The sequence below is a fragment of the Erythrolamprus reginae genome, chromosome 1 (assembly GCF_031021105.1).
Source record: "Erythrolamprus reginae isolate rEryReg1 chromosome 1, rEryReg1.hap1, whole genome shotgun sequence".
NCBI lineage: Eukaryota > Metazoa > Chordata > Lepidosauria > Squamata > Dipsadidae > Erythrolamprus > Erythrolamprus reginae.
This window is the reverse complement of record NC_091950.1, coordinates 405,211,326-405,236,561: the sequence shown is the minus strand read 5'-3', so window position 1 is coordinate 405,236,561 and position 25,236 is coordinate 405,211,326. Positions and strand designations below refer to the sequence as shown.

The window sequence follows — 25,236 nt, the reverse complement described above, 5'->3', positions numbered from 1 at the left end:
TGTGGGTGGGGGAGAAAAACGAACAGTAACGCTGCCCCGTTCTTCCTTTTGCCAAACTTTTAGGGGTTATTATAGAAGTCTAAAACAGGATGTTTCTTGCCCTTCCCAAGATGGCGCCGGGGCCGGCGAATGCATAAATAAATAAATAAATGACTTCGGCGCGCGCAGGCTGTCCGGAGCGCGCCGGAGCGGCTCAGCCTCGCTTCCTTTAACACGGCGGCCATGAGGTTTGACCTTCCAAACATGGCGGGTCGCGCCATTCGCTGGGGGGGGAGAGGCATCCGAGCTGGAAAAGAAGAAAAAGAGGAGGAAGCGCAAGCGCCGTCCGCGAAAGGGGCGCATGCGCCGAGGGCGTGGTGCGCCTGCGCGTCGCGGCGCCCGAGTGCAGTGAAATTCCGTGAAGGGGGAGGAGAAAGAAAAAGAGGAGGAGGGGGAGAGAGAGAGAGGGAGAAAAAGAGAAAAGAAAGCTGAGGGGAAGGTGTCGGAGCGGTAGACGCGGGGAGCGAGCGGCGGCGTTGAGCGCCCTCCCGCGCGTTTTCTTCCCCCCCCTCGCTTCACGCACACACACGTACACCTGGTCCGACGCTGCTCCCGAATCCTCTCAGAAATAGTTTCTCCTCGTAGTCCCCCCCCTCCCCCTTCTCCCCCTCCCTCCCTCCCTCCCCCCGGCGGCGGAGGGAACTCGCGGCGCTGCTGTGGCGGCGGCGCCGGCGCTGAGAGGACGGGCGGGCAGGCAGGCCCCCGGCGGCGGGGTCGGCGCGAGCGGGGAGGGACGAGGGCTCGCCGGCTGGCTGGCTCGAGCCCGGCAGTCGTAGGAGCGGGAGGATTAGCAGCAGCAGCTGCGCCGCCGCCGCCGCCCCACACTCCCTCCCCGGGCACCGGCGGGGAGAATGACGGAGCTCCAGTCCGCGCTGCTACTGCGGAGACAGCTGGCAGGTGAGTCCCGGGCGGGGGGGGGGCATGATTTCAGGGCCGCCCTTGAGAGACCCGGCTGGGCTGAAGCGTGGTGTGTTTATGAGGGAAGGGGAGCCCGAAGAGGGGGCCGGCTTTGAAACGTGGTAGAGGAGAAATGGGGGAGCGCCGTGAGGCGGGCCGGTGGTGGGGGAGGGGGGGAGGCAGAGTTTCCAAAAGAAAAGTTGGGGTTGGGGGGGGTTGGTAACGACAGGGGCGGCATAAAAGTAAAATTAATCAATAATCAATAAATAAACTGTGAGGTAAGACTCGAGGTAGGTTGAGAAACAAGGCGCGGGGCGGGGGGGGGGGAAGGGGACCGGTTGTTCGGGTCAAAAGACAACCGGGCAAAAAGTGCCTTTTGTGCCTGAGGGCGGAAGGCTGGAAATTTCCTGAAGAGAAGGCAGAGTAAACTTCGTGTTATTTTGGGAGGTGGGGGGCGGGGGAGAAGAGGATATATGGGGCATTGAGAAACTCGGGGGTGTTTTGTTTTTTTAAAATTGGGGAAGACGGGAGGCTTGGGAATGGAGGGAGGTTTAAATATTGCCAAAGTAGGAGGGCCCCGTGGGCAGCGATGGGCAGCACAAGGTACAGAGGCAAGTATGGTGGCGAAGAGTTGGGAGGCGTGGTGCGGCTTAAAGTAGTAGATAGTTGGGCCGACGTGTTTAACGAAGGGAGAGGAAGCAGAGTTGTTCTTAAGTTGGAGGGGGGAAAGGTGTGCTGGTTAGTGGGGGGGGGGGTAAGAAAAAGGGGGAGTGAGTGATCTGGAAGGAATGAGGGAAAGGGAGGAGGAGGAGGTCATTGGAGTCATAATAAGAGCTGCCGGGCATTGGGGGTGGTGTGCATATAGTCGGGGAGAGAAGGGAGCCAGGCGCCTGGGAATCGGTTGAGAAAGGATGGGCATGATTTTATTTATTTATTTATTTATTTTTATTTATTTATTTTGTCAAACAATTATAGGATGACAATTTGTACAAATAAAACAGATGAAAAATGATAAAACATAACAAAAGAAGACAATAGGGACGGTAGGCACAGTGGTGCGCTTATGCACGCCCCTTAATGATGGATGGTTAAGTGAAGGTGCCACGGGTGGAGACCCTTGAAAGCAACTCTTTAACAGCCCCTTTGGTGGAAGTTGGAAGATTCAAAGAAAGAACGATTCAAAGGAAGAAATCTCTCAAAAGGAGATTGGACTGCCATCTGATTGGGGTGGTGTAGGGCCTTCTGCTTGTGAAGGGGGTTGGATTAGATGACCTGCAAGGTCCCTTTCAACTCAAAGAAAGAAAGACAGAGAGAGGGAAAGAAAGAAAGAAAGAGCCTTGCTGGCTTTTCAACAGTGTCTAATCTTCCTCCAGCCTTTTTAGTGCAGAGGCTGGCAAAGAGGGGGTTGAATCTGGAGCTGTTAAAAAAGGGGGAGTGGCTTGGAGTATGCAGAGGAAAGCTGGAGGTGCAGAGGCCCGAAGTACCAGAAGGGAAATGAAAAGTGGTAAGATTATTTTGTATATGTGTGTTATGTCAGTCAGATTGCTACTACCCATGTGGAAGGTCACGAGGGGAGCTGGAAAAGAACAACCCAGGCAGAAATAGATATTTCGTGCCATACTTTGGGCATGTAAGGTAAAGTCAACAATTTCAAGCAACCAAGAGTTAACTAAGTGCCAGAATGAGGGAAAGCTGGAAAGGAAAAACAGGTTAAAATTTAGATCCCCTGAATAAATGAAAAGATGCCCTCTAGTCAGATTACCCAATTTCTCTTAACTGAAAATGTTCTTTCCCCAGTAGATGGGTAAAGGTGACTCATTAGCATTGTTTTCTGTGATATATTTTAATTTTAAAGGTAATCAAATCCTGTGGAATTCTCAAATGGGATATCCTGGGCTACAGAAGTAAATGATATAGGTTGGCTGGGATGGGAAGCAAACATGTCTTGTGCAGTTAAGGTAGCTTGAATGTTTGGTGAGTAAAGAGCACGTGGAAGATGAAGATATATAAAGCCTGAGAATGTTTGTCGAAGTTATTAAGCAGTAAATATTAAACACAATCAAAGACAGGAAAAACTTTGTTTCAGAAAGAAAACCTAGTGAGTTGTGCACATTGGCTACATAAGGCAAATGAGAAAATATGAGTGCTGTGATCTTTGGAAGATGCTTCACTGTTGTGTATAAGGGCTTGATTAAGTTTACATTTTAGACATTAGAAGATTCATTAATAGCTATTGAGTTCACCTGTTTAATATGCAGTCAAACAGATCTTATCTGTTTAGAGAAGATTTGTGAGCTGTTGTCTAGAATGCCTCCTCCTGTGCAGTGCAAAATGAGATTGTACATTGCCTGTTTTGAACAAAGCAGAGTAGGGCTGACATCTGTGGAGTACAGTATTGGGGTGGGTTGCAGGGGGATTAATTATCGTTGTTTCAAATTCATAATAGAGGAGCTATTGCAGTCTTCAACTTTTTTTCTTTGCTGGGGTAACTGCCAAGTCTATTCCTGGCTGTAACTGGGAATAAAGAAGGACATGACTTATCAGAGATCTTACCTGGAAAATGGGTGACAGAACCTGAAACCTAAAAGAGGATTACATTATGAACTTCAGGGCATTTGTAATATATTACCGGTTTTATTTTTTAATTTCCATCTACAGTTATTCTGTCCCTGTTTTTTCTTTGTCCCTTGACTGACCAGTCTTATTTGACTAACATTTTAGCAAGTAATGGTGGGGGGAGGGGCATAGCTGAGCTTGGTTTGTCCTAGCAATTATATCAGACAGTATGTTGCCTGTATAGTTATGGTGGCATTGCATATCTAGTAGCTCCATACTGTATGCCAGTGTTTTTCAACCAGTGTGCCATGGGACACTAGTGTGCTGTGGGACATGGTGAAGTGTGCCGTGGGGAAATTAAACATGGGTCCTCAAACTACGGCCCACGTGCCAGATACGGCTTGCAGAGGCCATTTAACTGGCCCGCCGCCAGCCGCCTCCATCCAAACATAAACATTCCCCTCACAATCCCTCCAGCTATCAGCGACAGGAAGAGTGGAGGCACAGGGAACGTTCACTGACCAATCACTTTCTAGGATTCATCCCGACTACTAGCGATGAACCAATAGCAGGCCGCCTCTCATCCACACCCAGGAAGGTCTCCGCTCGGGCTGCCGCACACTTGTCATTGTGTGGCCGCAGTGAGTAGTTGAAGCTGCTACTCCTCCCCATGGTCCCGATTTCTAATCCTGGTCAGGACTGGAGGTAAATGTTGCTGCCTCAGCTGGTTATGTCTATCCTGATGGTGTATATAGATATTTGACCTTTTTCTTTTTATAAGAGGCCCCACAGAGGGTGATGCACAATGCATCACAATGTTATCTATATTGTATATGGCCTCCTGAAGGGTCGTCTTCTTAAAGTGCTCAAATCTCTATATACACCATCAAAACAGACAGAACCAAGGCCCCTGCATCCAGCTGACCATGGGATTTGAACCCACAACCTCAGGGAGAACTCTAGTATTTATCAGAATCCTTACCTAGAAAGCAAACTTCTCAATCTGACAGTAGAAATGCTCTGAGGACTTATGATGTTATTAACTATATGTATAATATCATTTTGTGTCATTTTGGTTGGTGGCGTGCCCCAGGATTTTGTAAATGTAAAAAATGTGCCACGGCTCAATAAAGGTTGAAAATCACTGCTGTATGCTACTCACTACCTTATTAAAAGAGAAAGAAAGCAACAGCAATGTGAAGATAACAGAATGTCTCAGTTCTTTTCTCTTTCTCACTTTGCGAAAGTTGAAACTCCCTGTTCACATATTTTCTTAAAATTTGATGAATCAAACTTGAATAATTCTTTACTATTTTAATTTATTACAAACAAAGATAAGAAATAGTATGATCTATACAAAAAGGCTTTGATTTAAAAACACTGAATGGCTATATAAATTCAATTGAGAATAGATTCCTGCAGTAGTGTAAAATAAAGAAATTATTAAATGTTATGGAATAATTCTTTCTGCATAAAAATAGTCATAGCTCTACTCTAACATGTGTTAGTTGGGGGAAAGGTTAGAAGTAACGTGAGAAAATATTATTTTACTGAAAGAGTAGTAGATGCTTGGAACAAACTTCCAGCAGACGTGGTTGGTAAATCCACAGTAACTGATAAACGTATATCCATCCTAAGATAAAATACAGGAAATAGTATAAGGGCAGACTAGATGGACTATGAGGTCTTTTTCTGCCGTCAATCTTCTATGTTTCTATGTTTAAGACTTGTGGACTTCAGCTGGCTGAGGAATTCTGTGAGTTGAAGTCCACAAACCTTAAAGTTGCCAAGGTTGGAGACCTCTGTTCTAAAGTTATATTTAAACTTACAGATGTGGTAAAGAAATACAATCATTTTGCAGAAAAGTTACCTGCTTTGTTATAGTCATAATCAAAATAGAACAGATAGCTTTTTTCAACAAAGGATTGCAATTTTTTTACTGTTTTGCAAAATATATCTTTACATGGAATTTCTTTTTCAATGAATTGTGTATATTATTCATTCATTGTGTATATTATTCATTCATTCATTTATTTATTTATTTATTTATTTATTTATTTATTTATTTATTTATTTATTTATTTATTTGCTGACCCACAGATCTACAGTCAGCTTCAATGGCCACCCCGGCTCCTTGGGAAATTTAGTAAAATACAGATAGTTCTTGACTTATAGTAACTGTTGATGACTGATGACTTGCAGCATCCACATGGTCATATAATCAAAGTTCAGGTGCCAGGCAACTCATATGGCAGTTAGGATAGTTGTAGTGTCTGGGGTCATGTGATCACCATTTGTAACCTTCCTAACTGCCTTGCAACAAACAAAGTCAGCAGGGGAAACCAGATTTGCTTAATGATTAATAACTACTGATTGTTTAATCATGGCAAAAAAAGGTATGACTCACTTAATAACTACCTTGCTTACGAATGGAAATTTTCATCACAGTTATGGTTGTAAGTCAAAGACTATATTAACACCTATAATATACCCATTCTGTTTATTTAGAACAGAAATATCACAGCAAGCTAAACTGATTTGGGACTGGTAGATATGTGGATAGAGGAATACCAAACTCCACTATGCTTTTGTGTGTCCCCAAAAATGGAGATCTTTATCAGTCCTTAATAATTATATGAATATTTGCTCCTGAAGTTATCAGGAGGAAAACTTGATGTGAAGAAGCTTTTGTGATGAACAGTGATGGAGCAATTCATTGGGTAGCTTCAGGCATTGCAGAAAAGGAGGCTAAAAGGCTACATGGCCTTTGTACTTCTGCTTCTTGTCTACCCACATTCACCAAATCAAATAACACGACCCAGTAGTAAAGAACTACATTTTAAAACAACTACATTTTAATGTAGTACAAGAAATTGCAACAATTATTGGATTATTTGTGTAACTGTTAAATCTGGAGCACACTTAACTTTGCATGGTATAAAATATCAAGTTGTACATTGAGAAACTTGAGTATCTGATCCCAAACAAGAACAAAAAAGACATTTTAAGAAAAAATCTGAATTATGATTACAGTATTCTTAATTTATTCATTACTGTCAATATAGAGAACTTGCTGAGAGTTGTTTCCATTATCATAATACTGATAACCTGTAGTTTGGAGATTTTTCAAAAACTAAAATAATTATGCTAGTCTGCTTAGGAGGCTGGATAAAACTTGTAGTTTCCCTCAAGGCTGGAATAAACTGAAGCAATCTGTTTACATGCACATAAATAGGATAGTTTATCCTTTGAATGCTACAGGATGACTAGGTGTACACATTTCATTATAATGTATTTGAATTTTGCTTAGAATTTTGTGTTTATCTAATAAGTTATGATTAAATTATGGCTTACTGCAGTATGTGAATCAGTTTGATGACTCTTACAAGAAACACTCCATCCTCCCCAACATGTGCCAGAATCCTGGCTGATTATTTTTGATCAGAGTTGCTATTCCTTTAATGGAGACCTGCATTCAGTGGTACTAGCATACATGTGAAAAGCCCTAAGTTAAATATCTTGTGTAAAACTTGTATAAAAACATTTTGTAGCCATTACTTTGGAGAAATGCTGTCAGTTGAATCAGTGATCAGAATTGGCATTAGAGAACTTCTTAAATTCATAATACCATAAAGCTTTTGAAATTAGTTATGTCTAGTATTCTCTGAAATCTAGTTTTAATTGAATATAAAATAATATTGCAACAGAATCTTGATACACAACTCATAGTACAGTATAGATGCCATCTACATTTATTTTAGAAAATTTATATAGCAACCCATGTTATATATGAACTCTGGACGGCGGACAACAATCAACAAAAACAATATCATAAAACCTTTTTCCAAAAGCAAAATTTAAAAAAAATTCTCCGGTCATGATTTGGGTATACCTTCAATTTCTTCATTGTATTTTCTATTCCAGCAAGTGAAATTACATGTATCAGTATTCATTGGTTCTTTCCTGCTGATCTCCTAAACTGGTAATGGCATACATACAAAATAATGATTTATGAGTGCTTCTACCTTCTGACAAGTATGAAGGTCCCATTCTCCATCTCCGTTCTGGAGTGCAGGAAAAGGCCATTATTTCTTCAGCAGTGTAAATCTGCAATCCCTCCCTCACTGCTCAATGTTCCAGGGTTAGAACTGAATTAGGATTGTGTTAGCAGCCTAATAAGCTAGACCTACTCTTTTTGACTGCTAACATTGAGTGACATTCCGTTTGATTTTTACACACACATATGAAATGGTTGAAATGCAGATACTGGTGATTCTAATTTTCAGCTTATTTTGCAAGCCCAGCTAAATATGTGAACTGTCCACAATAAATGCTAAATATGGATAGTAAAAGCTAAAGAGTAATACTGGCTTTAAAATGAATATTACAAATATGGACATTTCCAAGTGTAGATGACAATAGGAATATATGGGCCAAGATTCCTTTTGAAAGTTGCATGTGCAGTAATTTTATGTGTGTATGTCAATCTGCCTGTTTATAATGGTATAATATCTTTATAGGTGTGAATCCTTTTTCAAAGGATTCCTTTACAAAACCAAAATAAGCTCTGTTTGCTATGTATTTTTATTTTGCAGTGAGGGCCTTGATGATTCTCCCCCTTTTACATTGCATACATGCACAGACTGATCAGGAAATTAAGGCTTCCCTGTGCTAGTTTCCTATGCTTGGCTGCACTAAAAGGGAACTCCCTTGTGCAGATAATGTTCACAACCCCCTTGTGTTTGCCAGCGCTTGCATTCCAATTTCAGCTGTCCTTTGAACGCAGTATTAGAAAATTGTATTGCTATCTAGTACTTTCATATTTGTAATTTTTCTGTTATAAGGTATTTTCTGTCAGATATTTATTTATTGTAGCAAAAATGAGAACATGTCATCGGATATAAATTTATGGTGGCAGTTCATAATAAATAAATTTATTAGTCATAAGGCCGTAAGATTTACTTTCCAATTGCAGATGAGGATTTGTGACAAAGTGTAGGGTCTCTCAGTTAAATTAGTGTTACAAGATACTATAAGAACTGTGTTGGAATCAAGTAGATACTTAAATATTTATTTATTTATTATTTTATTTTATTTTATTTATTCAATTTTTATGCCACCCTTCTCCTTAGACTCAGGGTGGCTTACAACACGTTAGCAATAGCACTTTTTAACAGAGCCAGCATATTGCCCCCACAATCCGGGTCCTCATTTTACCCACCTCGGAAGGATGGAAGGCTGAGTCAACCTTGAGCCGGTTATGAGAATATAGCGCTGATCCTGAATTTGCCATGTTTTCCATGAATGTTTCCACTAGAATTTTTTCTATAATTCTTTCAGTTCGTATAGAGGAGCCAGGACAGCTTTCTGTTGCTTAATTATACCTTCATCGTTGTTGCATTTGAAGCTGCCTCTAGTAGCAGTAGTTTGTGGCAGAAGCAGTTCCTTAGATAATTAGTATAGTACAGCAGTTCTCAACCTGTAGGTTGCAACCCCTTGGGGGGGGTATCAAACAACCCTTTCACAGGGGTCACCTAAGACCATCAGAAAACACATATTTCTGATAGTCTTAGGAACCAAGCCACCACTCCTCTATCCAGCTGCAGGCGGGTCCACCCACACGCAAATAGACTACTGCAAAAAAAATAAATAAATTGTACCATGGGAACTTCTTAGCAATCATAGCAGCCGAATTTCCGGCATTGCGCATGCATTGCCATCTTGTTTTGGCTCTTTTTCTTTTCTTTTTTTGCAATTTTAAAAAATGGGTGAGCAGTGTGTCTCAAAATGGGACAGCAGTGTGGTCGGGCAGTAGGAAAAGCAAGTAGGATGCTTGGCTGCATAGCTAGAGGTATAACAAGCAGGAAGAGGGAGATTGTGATCCTATTATATAGAGCGCTGGTGAGACCACATTTGGAATACTGTGTTCAGTTCTGGAGACCTCACCTACAAAAAGATATTGACAAAATTGAACGGGTCCAAAGAATGGTGGAAGGTCTTAAGCATAAAACGTATCAGGAAAGACTTAATGAACTCAATCTGTATAGTCTGGAGGACAGAAGGAAAAGGGGGGACATGATCGAAACATTTAAATATGTCAAAGGGTTAAATAAGGTTCAGGAAGGAAGTGTTTTTCATAGGAAAGTGAACACAAGAACAAGGGGACACAATCTGAAGTTAGTTGGGGGAAAGATCAAAAGCAACATGAGAAAATATTATTTTACTGAAAGAGTAGTAGATCCTTGGAACAAACTTCCAGCAGACGTGGTTGGTAAATCCACAGTAACTGAATTTAAACATGCCTAGGATAAACATATATCCATCCTAAGATAAAAATACAGGAAATAGTATAAGGGCAGACTAGATGGACCATGAGGTCTTTTTCTGCCGTCAGTCTTCTATGTTTCTATGTTTTAAAAAATCAGCACTGCGCATGCCTCTGTGCACATAGCATATATGCACCCACAAGGTGTGGCCATGCAGCGCAGGAGGAAACAAACCAGCAGCGAGGTAAATTAGAAATATGTTTCTCAGAAAGCAATTTGGTGCTATTTAAAAGGTAAAGGTTCCCTTTGCACATATGTGCTAGTCATTCCTGACTCTAGGGGGTGGTGCTCATCCCCATTTCAAAACCGAAGACTTCTCTGTGGTCATGTGGCTGGCATGACTAAATGATGAAGGTGTACAGAATGCTGTTGTTACCTTCCCACCAAAGGGGGTCCCTGTTTTTCTACTTGCATTTTTATAATTGTCTGAAGCTGGGACAAGCAATAGGATCTCACTCCGTTATGCAGATCTAGGGATTCGAAAAATGCCAGGTTTTTCAGATTTTTTTAAAAAAATCAGAACATTATAAATCAGATCACTTCAGAATTCTTTCCACCTTTAATATAACATGAACTGCACAATTCAGTTTAAAAAATCAAAATCTTTTTTGGAGGAATAACAATAGAAATTAGAATGATATATATGGCTTCATAAGTGTTTGCATCCTCTTATAAGCAGAGGTATGGCGAAGTTCAGAATTAACCAGTCACATTAAAAGTTGTTAGTAGTTAGTACACACCTGCTATCAATTAAAATTACTGCTCAAGCCCTTATACTGTACAATTCAGCTATTCAAGTTGGCTTTTTCTGACATTTGTTCAGTTGCTTCTTACAGCAAAAGCTATGGTCGGCACAGAATTTAGAAAGCATCAAGAGGGATTCTGTTGTTGGAAGATATCAATCAGGAGAAGGGTGCAAAAATTTCCAAGGCATTGGCTATACCATTGCTTACTGTGAAGATGGTCATTAACAAGTGAAGAAAATATGGTACAAAAGTGACATTTGCAAGAACTGGACGTCCCTCCAATTTTGATTAAAAAAACAAGAAGACAACTGGTCTGAAAGGCTGCCAAGAAACCTACAACAACATTAAAAGAACTGCAGGAAGTTCTGATAAATACTGGTTGTGTATTACATTTGATAATAGTCTCCCATATTCTTCATATATCTGGACTGTGGGTAGTCTTATAAAGACAAACATCCAAGGCCAGATTTTGAAAAATCTGCATCGGGTCTGATAAAAGCAAGCTGGAAAATGTGTTATGGTTTGATGAGACCAAGGTTAAACTTTTTTGGCCTTAATCCCAAAAATATGTTTAGTATGAAAACAGCACTGCACATAACCAAAAGTACACCATATCTGCAGTGAAGCATGGTGGTAGCAAGTTTCAGAATGCTTTTGCAAGGAAAAGTGGACAAAGATTTCCAAAGCATGGTGTGCCATGCTGAAGACTACATGAAATTAAAAGGTGTTTTAATATCTGTAAAGTATTGATTTAAGGGTGAGCATCTTTATGCAACCACATTCTTCTTTTTTTATTGCTATTTCCCCCCTAAGATTTCTACTTGTTTTTCAATTGAATTCTACTACTTATATATTATATTAAAGGCAGAAAAAATTCTGAAGTGATTCATCTTGGTCTGGTTTTTTTACATGTCAATACCAGGACTTTTTAACAGCTATGTAGACTTTTTGTATCTGCTATATACCAGAACAGACTAACCAGAAAAATACATCTGCATAGGCAAAGCACCTTTCCCATTGTCAGAATGTCAAGACTTTGGCTTTCCTTTTATATTTTCTAGGTGACTCATTAGATGTGTTTTAAAATAAGATCCTGAATTATGACCTACTCTGTAAACCTTGGTAGCATTCTTGGAAACAGAAGGGAAACTGAAGTTTAACTCTTATAAATTAAACTCTGAAAATCTGATCAATTCTAAGGAAAGTGTCCACAATAATTGGTCTGAATCACAATCTAAATTGTAGAATTAATTCAACTAGCAATGTTATTATTTATTTAAAAGTAGGGAAACTATAGTTGTTTATTAAATGCAATTATGAGCTTCTGTGGAAATGTGGACTCTGATCTGCAGGGATTAGGAGCAAAGAACTTTGCCATTGCCTTGCTGTCAGATGATGCAATTAAACATATTAGGAAGGTTTGTTTCTTCTAAGGTTCATTAAAATTTTGACCTGTTAAATATTAGTTAACTACTCCTAATTTCAGTCCTACTGAACTCTTTTGAAGCATCTTCCCTTTTACGACAGTCCTGACCCATTCCTAGTTATTTAACATCTAATCTTTTATAACAATGCTGACTCTTTTTTTAACCCAATGTATCCCAAAAAGTATGGGCTATTTCATGTCCCTGATGATTATTGTTTTTAAATTGCCCATGATATGTTTATTAGCTAGTTCAGATGGAAGTGGATCTGTGAACGCTGAGTTGCCTTCTTTTAGTGATATTATAAATATATTTCTAACTTAGATCACATATAAGAATTCTATAACAAACTGCAGTAATCCAATTATAATGCATTTCTTCCAAAATAGAACAGCTAAACTTTACTATTGAGATTATTATTCAAGACAGTAGCTTTATTAATTGTATTGGTAAAGCTCATTTTGCGGGGTCTCATTATCTGTAGTTTGTGCACACATGATTGATAATTTGAAATCATACCTTTGTGTGTGTGTGTGTGTGGGTGGGTGGGTGTATATACATATACATATATATATACACATACACTGCTCAAAAAAATAAAGGGAACACTCAAAGAACATATCCTAGATCTGAATGAATGAAATATTCTCATTGAATACTTTGTTCTGTACAAAGTTGAATGTGCACAACAGCATGTGAAATTGATTGTCAATCAGTGTTGCTGTTGCTTCCTAAGTGGACAGTTTGATTTCACAGAAGTTTGATTTACTTGGAGTTATATTATGTTGTTTAAGTGTTCTCTTTATTTTTTTGAGCAGTGTATATGTGCGTGTGCGTGTGTGTATATATGTATCACATATTTTTTTGCTGAATTTTTAAAATTAAGGGAGACTAGGATGGCACCATTTCGGCCTTGTTCTGGCCTCATCAGCTAGCCACACCCTTACTGGGATTTGATCTGTGGGTGTGGCTAGCTGATGAGGCCAGAACAAGGCCGAAATGGTGCTATCCTAGTCTCCCTTAATTTTAAAAATTCAGCACAAAAATATGTGATACATACAAAAATATAGTTTGTCGGCTATGAATAAATTAACTGCCTTGAAATGGCCCTGGGTTGGGCCTAGAGGCAAAAAGGAACTGTGACGTTCCTTCAATATACTAGGGTGATCCAACATAAAAACCGTGTGTGTGTGTGTGTGTGTGTGTGTGTGTGTGTGTGTGTGTATGTATATATGTAGATTGTTCTGAGTTCGGATTTTACCCTGTGTAATATTTTGAGTGTCTATGCGACGTTTCGGTGAAATCACATTCACCATCATCAGGCTTTGAATATTCAAAGCAGCATGAAGCTAACAACTTTAGCCTGATGATGTGAATGTGATTTCACCAAAACGTCGCATAGACACTCAAAATATTACACGGGGTAAAACCCGATACATACATGCATGCATGCATACATACATACATACATACATACATGCATAGGCAAAAATGTTACTGTATGCATAGTTTTCAGTTACATTTTGTTACTTAATAGCAAATAGCATTTTGCATATGCATAGAGAACATTTTAAGGGTTAAAAATAGTGTGCCTGCACAATTTGGTTGTGGTTATTTTCTCTCCTGTGGTGAGAGATGTAGTGGTCTCTCAGTTATACTATTGGATGTTAAGGGTGGATGTTATAGCTGCCCATGGATTATACATGCTCACTCTAACTACAGCTGCCAAAAACGATCTGGGTAGCACTGTCCAGTGATGTGATTTAATAATAATATTATTAAATTGTCAACAACTCTGGCTGACTCACAACAAAGAAAAGGAAAAATTATAATACAATAAATAAAATATAAAAGGCAAAAATAGAAGATATAGCAAGAACAATGGAATGAAGGGTTTTGTTGTCTCTAGGCCTGGGCCCGGGAACCTGCAACTCTGGAGCTGCATGCGGCTCTTTGAGCCCTCCTCTGTGGCTCCCTGTCCCACCACTGGCTCTCCCTACCCCTCACCCTCCCTACAGTCACTCTCTCCTGGCCTGAGAAGTTATGGGTGACAATGGGAGATGGAGAAGCGGATGGAGTTGATTCTCTGGCATCTCACTCTTCCTGGAGCTTCTTCCATCCCTTGTTGGTGCCAGGCATACCTCAATTGCTTGCTCTTCACCCTGAGACACTGGCCCAACCCGGTTGTGACTGATCCCGGCCTTGCTAACAGGAAGGCTGGTGGAATGGGAATGGGATTCGGGAGGAAAGGATGATAGAAAGGGCTGGGCCGCAGCTTTAAAGCTGCGGCTTTAAAACATGCACGTGTGTGGAAGAGAGAGAAGTTGCACCCACTGCGCTTGGACAAAGAGTTGTAGGGGGCCGGGGGTGAGGGGTGAGAGCAGGAGTGCAGGAGTGAAGAGAAAAGAGGGAGAGGGAAGAAAGAAATGAGAGAGAAGAGAAATGAGAGAAAGCTGAAGGGTGAGAAAAAGAGGGAGAAGAGGGAAATAAATGTGAGAGAAGGAAGAAGAAAAAGAGAGGAAGAGGAAAAGAGGAGAGAATGAGAGAGGAAAAAGAAACAGAGAAGGGGAAGAGGGAGAGAAGTGAGAGAGCTGGATGGAGAGAATGAGAGAAGGAAATAAATAAGAGAGAAGGAGGAAAGAAAGGAAGAAATGAAAAGGGGGAAAGAAAAATGAGAGAGAAAGATCCATTTCACACAGAAAAAAACGGGAGCTGCAAAACCTGGATTGCCGTGGTGTGTGTGTGACATTGAGTTGGCCACGCCCACCCAGGTTTTGTGGCTCCCCGTATTTTCTGTGGGAAACTGGTCCAAATGGCTCTTGGGGTATTTAAGCTTGCAGGCCCTTGCTCTAGACAAAGACCTGAACAATTGCAGAGTGGGGGCCATCCAGATCTTGTGTGGAACCTTTCTTCAGAGAGCAGGTGCTGCTGTAGGGAAGATGCACTTCCGGAGTCCCAACAAATGACATTGTTTAATTTGAAGGAAGCCATAGCATATCAGCCCTGCAGGATATGATGGGCTGGGTAAATTTTATGGGCTAGGAGAAAATATTTGTGACCCAGGGTTGAAGTCTGGGATTCTTGGTGCTCTCTGAGCTTGATTGTTTTCTTGCGGATGTTTTATTACCAAACTAGGAAACTTCATCAGTGCTACTTGGAGTGGGTTTGTGCTCATTTTATATGTTAGTAGCTTGCCTTGTCAGCATTGGTGGAAGTGGTCTTAGTGATTCCTTGACCGGGCTGCTGTTTATTGTTAGCTTGTTTGTATGAGTTCCTTGATTGGGGTATTGTTTGCTTCTTGATTGTCAAGGAGCAAGAAAAGAAAACAAGCTCAGCGATCACAAAGGGCCCCACAAATGTTATGGGATACTGGCAGTTTCTTTTAGAAAACAAAAAGTTGCTTGCCAGTGTGCAGTGTGAGCGTATGGTGCAAGGAAGATAATTCTTTCCATCACCAGTCAAGTGAGCCACTCTGAAAAGGGCCAGCTGCCAAGAGGAGACCACATGAAACCTAAAGACTAGGCTGACTCAGCAAGATCTATCATAACCAAGCAAGGAGGAGGGAAAACATGCAGGTACAATGCACAGGGGAGGAAGCACTTGTGGGAGGAAAAGGACAATCCTAGGCTCCAGAATGTAACGCCCCCCTCTCCTGTTCTCATAGTTTGGAGGATGCATAATCTGTGGTTTCGTTATCTTTGATTTAAGGTTGATTCAGATATGGAAATCATAGACTGGTTTTTTTTATATACAAGGGAGTGACCCTCTTAAGTAACTATTTAAGCATTAATCCTAGGTAAATACAGAGCACAAAGAGAAGAGTTGATAGATATGATCACAATTGGACCCAGCAACATTTCACGGTGCCTCAGATCCCCATCTTTAGGCTGAAGAGATGATAAATGGAGCTAAAGCTCTGAACAGATGCTTTTAAGACCTTAAATCTTGTAAATCACTTTAGTGATGAGAACAGCTTATTGTTGGGTCTATTCAGCTTTTGTAAATCCACACGTACAGAACTCCAGGAGGAATCTAGTCTTTGGAAGAAAATACAGATTATTTTATAGATCTTAACTTTTACTGTTAAAAATAAATCGCGGGGGGGAGATTAATTCCAAGGTGAAACCTGAAAAAATGTTAATTTTTAGAATTGCTCACTGGTTTTTTGTATTCTTTTTAATTCCCTGAAAATGATAAATGAATTTGTTTGACTTATCTGTGGTTAAAGCTAAAAGCTACATTGGGATTAAGCTGGGATAAGAAATAAATACACTACTTTTAAGAAATAGCAACTCTAGGTGATGTACACTAATTCAATGAAAACAATAAAGACAGCGGGGTCAGGCCACACAACCATCTGAGGAAATACTGTTCTACAAGGCAGTGCAGCCACACAGTCTAAGACCCCATAAGATGAAATTGCTTTAATGATAGGACTAGCCTGCCAAATGTTACTGGATGAATGGCTCTACCCAGGTCCTAAATAAAACCGTGATAGAGACTTACATTTTTATAAAGTAAACTAGATTCAAATATTGAATTTTACTGTACGTACTGTTAATCTATGATATACTAGTACCTGTTACACCTAAAGAGATGGTAAAAAAGCATTTCAAAGACAAATGCTGTGGTTAATAACCATTCTAAGTGGATTGCTAATATTCAAAAGTATTTTATCTCAAGATGAATAGGAAACAAATCTTATTTTCTATGGAAATGAGAATTATTTCCATTTCTGTTGTATTTTTTTAAAATCAAATTTATGACATTCTTGAATGAAAGCAAATTGTAAAGATTTTATAGTTACTATGGTTTTTGAAATACTATACAGTATATCAATATTTATCAGTTAACTGATTAAAAACTTGTTCTATAATAAGTAATTTAAATAAAACAATGTTATGGATGGTTCCTATAATACCTGTGCCTCTTTTAAGAAATTAAACGGAACACTAATTTGTAACCTTAGTAATTTTGCCTAAGGCAGAATTTTAAAAAACAGTTTCAATCCCCCTTACCAGGTTATTCAGAAGCCACAGCAAACAATACATTGAGAATACCTGCTTAAATTCCCCCCCATGTTTTTTCTTGAAGTCCTTCAATTTTTTGACTTTTCCCACAAAATTTAAATTCTATTATAGGTTCATAACTGCACACTGATTTGTTTTGACGCATACATTGCCTGCATTAAATAAAAAATTAAAATAAATCTGGTGAGGTATGATAACACAGTTGAAATTGCTGAAAACTGTCTAAAGTTGGTCTTTAATAACATTATTTTATGAATAAACTAAATTTCGTAGCATGGGAAAATGAACTGTGATGTGAACAGATAACTATAAAATTTTGGAGGGACTCTGCAGCTGGATCAAAGACATTTTATTTATAATCAGTAAGTGGCAGGGAAAAAAAATAAAAAATAAATTAATACAAACATTAAAATATATCTCAATCTAGAACAGGCCCCTGGGGTACTTAGATCTGGCCCGCAGAACCACCCTGGAAACAATGAAGGAACAGCCTGCAGTGCCTCTGCAGCAGAAACAGAGGTTGGAGAGAGTTGCAGGCTGTTGCAGCCAAAAATGGAACTTGGGAACCTGTTTTTGCTGGCAGAGTGCTCGGACCACCCCAGGCGCCCTTGACACGAGTGATGTTGAGCTGCTCATGCCCACCCACCCCTTCAGATCAAACACAACCTTGATGCAGCCCTCAATGAAATCGAATTTGATACCTCTAGTCTAGAACAAAGCTGTCAGGGTTGCAAGTAATAGATCCATTGCAAGCAAAAACTCAAGAGGCAGAATTCTTCAAATAAAAGCTTTTGTCAACAGCTACAGGTAGTCCTTGACTTACAAAAGTTCATTTAGTGACCATTCATAGTTACAACTTCACTGAAAAAAGTTAAACCCTTTTTTTCATACTTATGGCCTGTGTAGCATCCTCCCCATGTCATGTGATTTATATTTGGATCAGTAGTGGATTCAAAAAAAATTTACTACCAGTTCTGTAGGCGTGGTGTGGTTTGGTGGACGTGGTAGGGGAAGGATACTGTTCATTCTCACCCCACTCTAGGGGAAGGATACTGCAAAAGCCCCATTTCCTCCCAATCATCAGGGAGGCAGATAATAGGTGGGGGCGAGGCCAGTCAGAGATGGTATTTACTGGTTCTCCAAACTACTCAAAATTTCTGCTACCAGTTCTCCAGAACTAGTTAGAACCTGCTGAAACCCACCTCTGATCTGGATGCTTGTTAACTGGCTCATATTTATGACAGTTGCTGTATCCTGGGATCACCTTTTGTGAACTACTGGCAAGCAAAGTCAATGGGAAAGCCAGATTGACTGAACTAATTTAACAAAATGTAGTGATAAATTTAACAAAGTTGGTGAGGAAAGTTATGAAATGGGGCAAACACATTTCTCACTCGGCAACATAAATTTTGGGCTCAATTGTGGTTGTAAGTCGAGGATTACCTGTATTGTAATGACTAAATTAACTATGAAATGGGTCACTGTATACACTCAGGGCCCAGGTCCTAGCACAAAACCAAGTTATTTAAGGATTTACAAAAAGCCAGCACGATTGGAGCTATCCTAATCTCTGTTGGGTGATTATACCATAGAATGGGAACATCCTGCTGCAGCAGAAAAGGCACATCTTCTAGGCCTGTCACTTGGCATTCCATAGCCAACAAGACCCAAAGCATGCCGATCCTGTCTGACTGGATCAGATGGGAAAAAATAATTGGAAAGAAAGAGTTGCTCACATAATCAAGTCCCAAGTTATGAAGGATTTTTAAGTTTATACTATCACTTTGAATTGTACTTAGAGGCACTTGAATTGCACCTGGAAGGATATTGGGTTGGGGGAGGGGGTTGCATGTTGTGCTTCCCTGCCATAGAATGTCTATTAGTACTGTATTACATTTTTTCAAGTACCGTAGTTTAAAATTGTATTTCAGTGAGCTCCGAGACCTGGTGGCATAATATTAGACGACTGGAGAAAAGCAAACCTCTTTTTACCTTTAAAATAAATAAGATTGATGTTGATAGTGGGCAAAATTTTGAAAGAGATTGAGGAATGAGTGTGCCAGCATTTAGAAAAGACAAGTAACAGCATAGGTTTATCAACAGCAAGTTACGCTAAAGGAAGCTGATCCAGTAAACATGAGTGTCAAACGGGCGGGCTGCAGGAAAGATGTATCACATGCAGCCCACACCCACCCCAGCTCCCCGAATGGGAAAACCGTTACGAAACATCATGTGATGCAATGAGTTTGACACCCATGCAATAGAATGGCAAATAATTGTCAGGAATGTAGTTAATATTGTTAACTTGAAAAGTATTGGACAGAGTCTGCCAGGAAATCCTGGTAGAAAAGATTACAAAATGTGCTCTCATTAAATAGGTACTGAATTGGTCAGATCAATCATATTAATCTATTATCGCATATCAGGCTGGAAGACTATGTTAAATGATGTACATAGAACATAATGTGTTTCCCTCAATATAGAACCAGGTGTTGTTTTCTTTTGACCCCTGAAATAAGCCATATTTTCGGGAAGATCTTTTTTTTTTTTAGGTGCAGGAGGCAGAGAGCATGATTACCTCATAGCTGCTGGGTCCCTTAACCGCAGCCTGCAGGTCAGCTGAGCTGATCGGTAGCTGCCTCTTGTTCTATCACTCTAGGTGCCTTGAGAAACCCCAGCCATGCCATAGCGCCAGGCAACCTCGCAGCCGAGGGCCCCCTTGTTGAGTGCCAATCTGGGGCTCACCATTCTGGGTGGAGGCACAGAGCTACAACTATCAGAGCTGGCGATTCCAACGACGAGGAAGGTGGCAGTGGTGGACATGTTAGGTCAGCGTTGACCAACCGCTTGTCAGCTGGCTGTTCTGGCCGGAAGTGGCACTGGCAGGCAACGAGATGTGTGACCAGCATGAAGAACAGGGAGGTGACGATGGCACTTCCGCCAGCAGTGCAACACAGCCACTCTTTAGCTGTTCACTCCTGCAGCCATGCACGCACTTCCAGCCTTGCATCCCAGAACTCTGCACCATGCTGTTGCCCTGGCTACGCTGCTGTGACTGGATCTCCCGTCACCGTTGTCTGCCAGACCTTGCCAGGACAGTGGCATGCTGACAAGCAGTTGGACGGTACTGTCCGGATGTGTCCCACCAGCACTGCCACTTGGAGCAGAACCGTGCTTCTGCATTTGGCTGCAGGCAAGGAAAGCAGCCGAAGCAGTAGAAGTCTTTCTCTCTCTCTCCCCCAAACTTTGCCAGAAATGAGTCTTTATGAGTCTCAGCGTTTCTTGAAGCACAACTCTGCGGGGCTTGTGCTGTTGCGTGCACAAATGCGGCGGCTTTTGTGAAAACCAACTCTAAAGTTCCCATGGCTTTCACCTGTTTAAAAGTAAAAGTTCCCCCTTTCCCCCAAGTCATTGGTTATGCTGTCCATCCAATTGTTGTCCAGTTACTTGCTCTGCCTTTGGCCAGCCACCTGTGAAAATGTCCTTGATTCCCACAGGAAAACCTTGTTGTTTGGGCTATCAAGCCCCATCTAACTATTTCCTCCCTCCCTCTGTTATGTGGCAACCCTGAAGCCTCCAAGAGGGCCTCAGCCAGCGTGATGTATTACAACTTCCCCCCCTTTGCTAAAAGGGGGGTAGGCGTGGACAGTGTGTGACACATGCAGCCCACAGGTCACGAATTTGACACACTAGGCTGGACACACCTAGCTCCCTCAACCACCACTCGTTATACTATTTAGTCTCCTGGCCCTTTGTCAGCTTTGTTGATCTTCTCTGCGCAGTTTCTAGAGTAGTGATTGGCAACCTTTTGAGCTTGGTGTATCAAAATTCGCCAAAAAAACGAGCATAACTCGGGTGGTGTATCACCTTGAGAAAAAAAACCCATAATTTTGTGATATTTATAGTGCTCGAAAGAAAACCAATCAGGAGCACATACCAGACAAATCCCAGACCCGATATTATTGTAATGTCTCACGTTAAATAAAAAGACCAATGGGGGGGGGGGAGGTAGATTTTCACACACACACACACACATGCTCTGGATGCACAGCTGCTAAGCGTCAGGTAACTAATACTATGAATGCTAGAATTGAGAATTGGAGGGGGGGTGTTAAAAAAAGAAACCTACAGGAGAACATGTTTCTTTTCCTCCTGTCACTCGCTCCTTCATCTTCTTCACCAGGAAACCTTCCTTTCCAAAGAGCAGCCCAGCATCCCACTCACACACTGGAGACTCTTCCAAATCTCTTGTAAAGATGACTTTGGATTATTCCTTCGTTTCCTGTTGGGTTAGCGGCTCCTCCAGCCCATACAGCTTTCCCAAAATGGGAATTTATCCGCACACCCCACCTCCCCAACACGCACACACAACACACTTTCTCTCTCCCCCCCTTTCTCTCTTTAGCATGCTTCTCATCCTCAACAGGATTTCCCCCATCCTCCTCACCGGAGATACTGAGCGCAAAGCAGGCTCATCCTCCGCCGCCACCTCTCGCTGCCCGCCTGTCTACGTCGGCCTCGCATCGGGGTCTATAGCTCGGGCCCTTCCGCAGCCTGGGAGCCGCAGCCGCCTCTGGCCGCCGCCATCTTCCCGTATTGGGCCCAGGCTCTTCCTGGAGAGGGAAGAGGCGGGAGGAGGGGAGGAGGACCAGTTCCGCTCTCCGCCTCCTGACTGGGGGAAAGTAATTCTTGCGAGAGCCGCTCAACCTTCCCCGCCTCCACGTTGAAGGCTGCTGTCGCCTCCCCTGACTCGCGCGGAGCCAAGGTGGGCAGGTGCTTGACTAACCAGCCGGCGAGCCTCTCAGTCAATGCCTCCTTTTTTCCTACCCTCCCACCCTCACTTCCGGCCGCGGCCCAAGCTCGACGGAATCCACTTCCGTCTCTAGTGCACAGTGAAACCCTTCCCTTGTCAGCTCGTGGGCCCCGCAAGGCGGCCTTCTAATGCGACTTTCCATTGGCGGTGGTGCTGTCATAGCAACGGGGAGTTGCGTGCGAGTGGAGGAGGGGGATGAATAGTGCTGTGGGGACGGGTGTGTGTGTGTGTTATCACCATGGTAACCGTCGCAACTACTCTTGCTCACCGGTTCCCGCGTGTCCCACGTGCTGACCGTGTCCCACGTCCCACCGGTTCCCACGTGCTGACACGCGTGTCATAGGTTCGCCATCACTGTTCTAGAGTCTCGGCATTGTTTTGTATTACTGTATGTCTATAATTGTATTTAGTATTCCAGATGTAGTCTCACTAGTGTGATATTAAGAAGTACTGTATTACCACTTGTGATCTTGATACTATCTTTTTGATGTAGCCCTGAACTATGTTGGATTTTTTAGCATCTGTAGCACATTACTGCCTCCTATGTAAGTGGTGGACCACTAGGACACCTAGATACCTCTTCCAGTTACTGTTGTTGAGCCAAGTATTGTCTATTTTATGCATTTGGTTTTTCCGGCCTAAGCACAAGACCTTACTTTTCTCACTCTGAACTGCATCTTGTTGGACAGGGCCCAATGCTCAGATCTGTCATGATCCTGCTGAATATTGAGTCAATCTTCCAAAGTGTTGGCAAATTTCCTCCAGCTTGATGTGTATTTTTTTTGTCTGGATCAGAAGTATGAAACTCTTGGCTCATGGGCCAGATGCAGCACACGCTAGCCATCCCCACCCCTGGTTTAGTGAAGGTGGGGAAAAGAAGTGATACATCTCATGACAACAACGTGACGCCGGGTTTGATATCCCTGGTTTAGTTCATTTATGAAGATATTGAAGATAACTGGACCCAAGTACTGAGACAGAACCTTGAGGGACATGACTGCATGCTTCCCTCCACGTAGATGTAGTTCCATTGAGGATTACAAACTGGGTGAAGTTGGTCAGTCAACTGCAAATCCATCTGGTGGTAGTACTTTATTCCACATGTTACCAAGATGCAGGCTGCAGTCTATTTTGTCAAATTGCACAATAACTTTTCTGCGGACCACCAAAATTTTCTCATGGACCATAGGTTGGTGACCACTGCCTTAGAGGATTAAATAAATTCAGTAAGACCTTGAGAAGCTGGGCAAAAACCAGCAAGGATTTTAGCAAAGATAAATGCAATGTTTTTCATCTGGTTAAGTATAACCATAAGTGTGTGTTTGGGGGGGGGGGGACTATACTGGATATCATTACTTGCAAAATAGTTTGGGTGGGTTAGATATACTGTAGGTGCAAAGTAAATGCAGTCCTGGGCTATGTCAGGCTCAAGAAAAATTACTATTCTATTCTACATTGGTCAGACCAAACATAGAATATTGGATCCAGGACTGCACTGCCTTTTGGAAAAACAGATAAAATTGTAGAGCAAGATGGTAAAAGGAATTGGAGCCACTTCAAGGCTAGAGAAGACTGCTGAAGATAAGATTACTGTCTTCAAATATCTGAAGCATATCTAGACTGAGTTGACTTACAGTATTCATGACTGTTCTGGGTGACAAGAAACAATGGATTTAAATTACAGGGAAGCAGATTTTGTTTAGATGTTAGGAAGGACTTCCTAATGATAAAAGAGTTGGAAACAGACTGCCTTGTGAGGTGGTAGATTTTCAATAATTGGAAGTTTCAAAAGAGAGACTGTATTGTTAACTATTGGGGATGTTGTTGTGGTTTCCTGCATGGGGAAAGAATTGGATTAGATCTCCAAAATATCTTCCAATCCCATTCTACAGTTTCATGATTAGAATTAAAATATGAATTAAAGGGTTAAATAAGGTTCAGGAGGGAAGAGTTTTTAATAGGAAAGTGAACACAAGAACAAGGGGACACAATCTGAAGTTAGGTGGGGGAAAGATCAAAGGCAACATGAGAAAATATTATTTTACTGAAAGAGTAGTAGATTCTTGGAACAAACTTCCAGCAGACGTGGTTGGTAAATCCACAGTAACTGAATTTAAACATGCCTGGGATAAACATATATCCATTGTAAGATAAAATACAGGAAATAGTATAAGGGCAGACTAGATGGACCATGAGGTCTTTTTCTGCCGTCAGTCTTCTATGTTTCTATGTAATATGCAATTTTTGATTCTGAAATGTTTCTAATGAAAGAGGGTATATGTAGCTTAGGGTTGGACTGTGGTGTCCTTGGTGGTCTCTCACTTTGGTTCTTATCTTGCAGATGTTTTACTGCTCAACTAGGATAAGATCATCAGTGCTAGCAAGTGAGGGATTTGCTCCCTGTATAAAATAACTTGCCCTAACAGCATTGAGGGGCATGTGGCTTTTCCCTTAGTAGTTCCTTGCTTAGGTATTATCTTCTGCTTGTTGTGGCAAATCCTATGGTTTTAAATGTTTAAATATGTGAAATGTTTCCTGTGCCTGTTGTTCCTGAGATTAAGGTGAGTACCAACACCTGTTTAATGAACCAAGCTTTTGCATATTTTTTTTGTCATATGTTTTAGGCTTGTGCACATATTCACTGTTTAAACTCAGGTCATATCCATCAAATTGGGAGAGGACATCTGTTAATTTGTGGTGAGCTGTCACCAGTGTGCTGATAATGCTCAGGATTTAGAGCCCCACTTCAGGGTGCCTATGGGACACCCCATCATGGTGGCTGGATATTTTGGGGACCTACATGGGCTCAGCAGGCTTCAGTTCAACTTATGTAAGACTGAATGGCTTTTGGTAGTTTGAAGGTTATGGTGTCAGAGACCTTCTATCCTTAGTTCTGAATATGTGATGGCACTGCCTTGAATGCACCCAAAGAGCATTGGGTGCAGAACGTTGCTGCAGCATGGGTAATAAATAGTGCTTGACCATAAATGGTATGTGAATACCATTTCTTCGTGGGCTGCATTGATTGTCACTGTGCTTCTCAGTGCAATTCAGGGTGCTGGCTGTCACCTTTAAAGCCCTTCGTGACTTGGAACTGGGTTACTTAAGGAACTGCCTCTGCCCAATTGTTTCTGCCTGTCTGATCCAGTCCAACAGGATGGGCATGCTCCAGGTTCCATTAGCTAAGGAATGTCAGCTAGTGTCAGCCCTTCGAAAAAGATCAAACTAAGAAGCCAAAGTTATGAATATTAATATAGCTTTTATTATAGGGTTATATTAACACAATCTTGCAAAGTCTGAATAGGCCTCCCCACAATAGGCCTCCCTCCTCCCCGTGAAGGGTCCCATCTCTTGGTTGTGTTAATGATTAATGACTGTTGTGTTTCACTCAGCTGTGTATTTTAA

At 41.6% G+C, this 25,236-nt stretch overlaps 1 protein-coding gene across 1 annotated transcript in view; it reads left to right on the top strand.

The window, feature by feature from the left end:
• The first annotated feature begins 717 nt into the window (after positions 1-717).
• Positions 718-25,236, top strand: part of UBE2G1 (ubiquitin conjugating enzyme E2 G1) — a 71,285-nt gene continuing 46,766 nt past the window's right edge. The window contains exon 1 of the mRNA XM_070735216.1: positions 718-936. Coding sequence (XP_070591317.1) covers positions 891-936 — 46 coding nt within the window. The 5' untranslated portion in view covers positions 718-890. The remainder of the gene's footprint in view (positions 937-25,236) is intronic.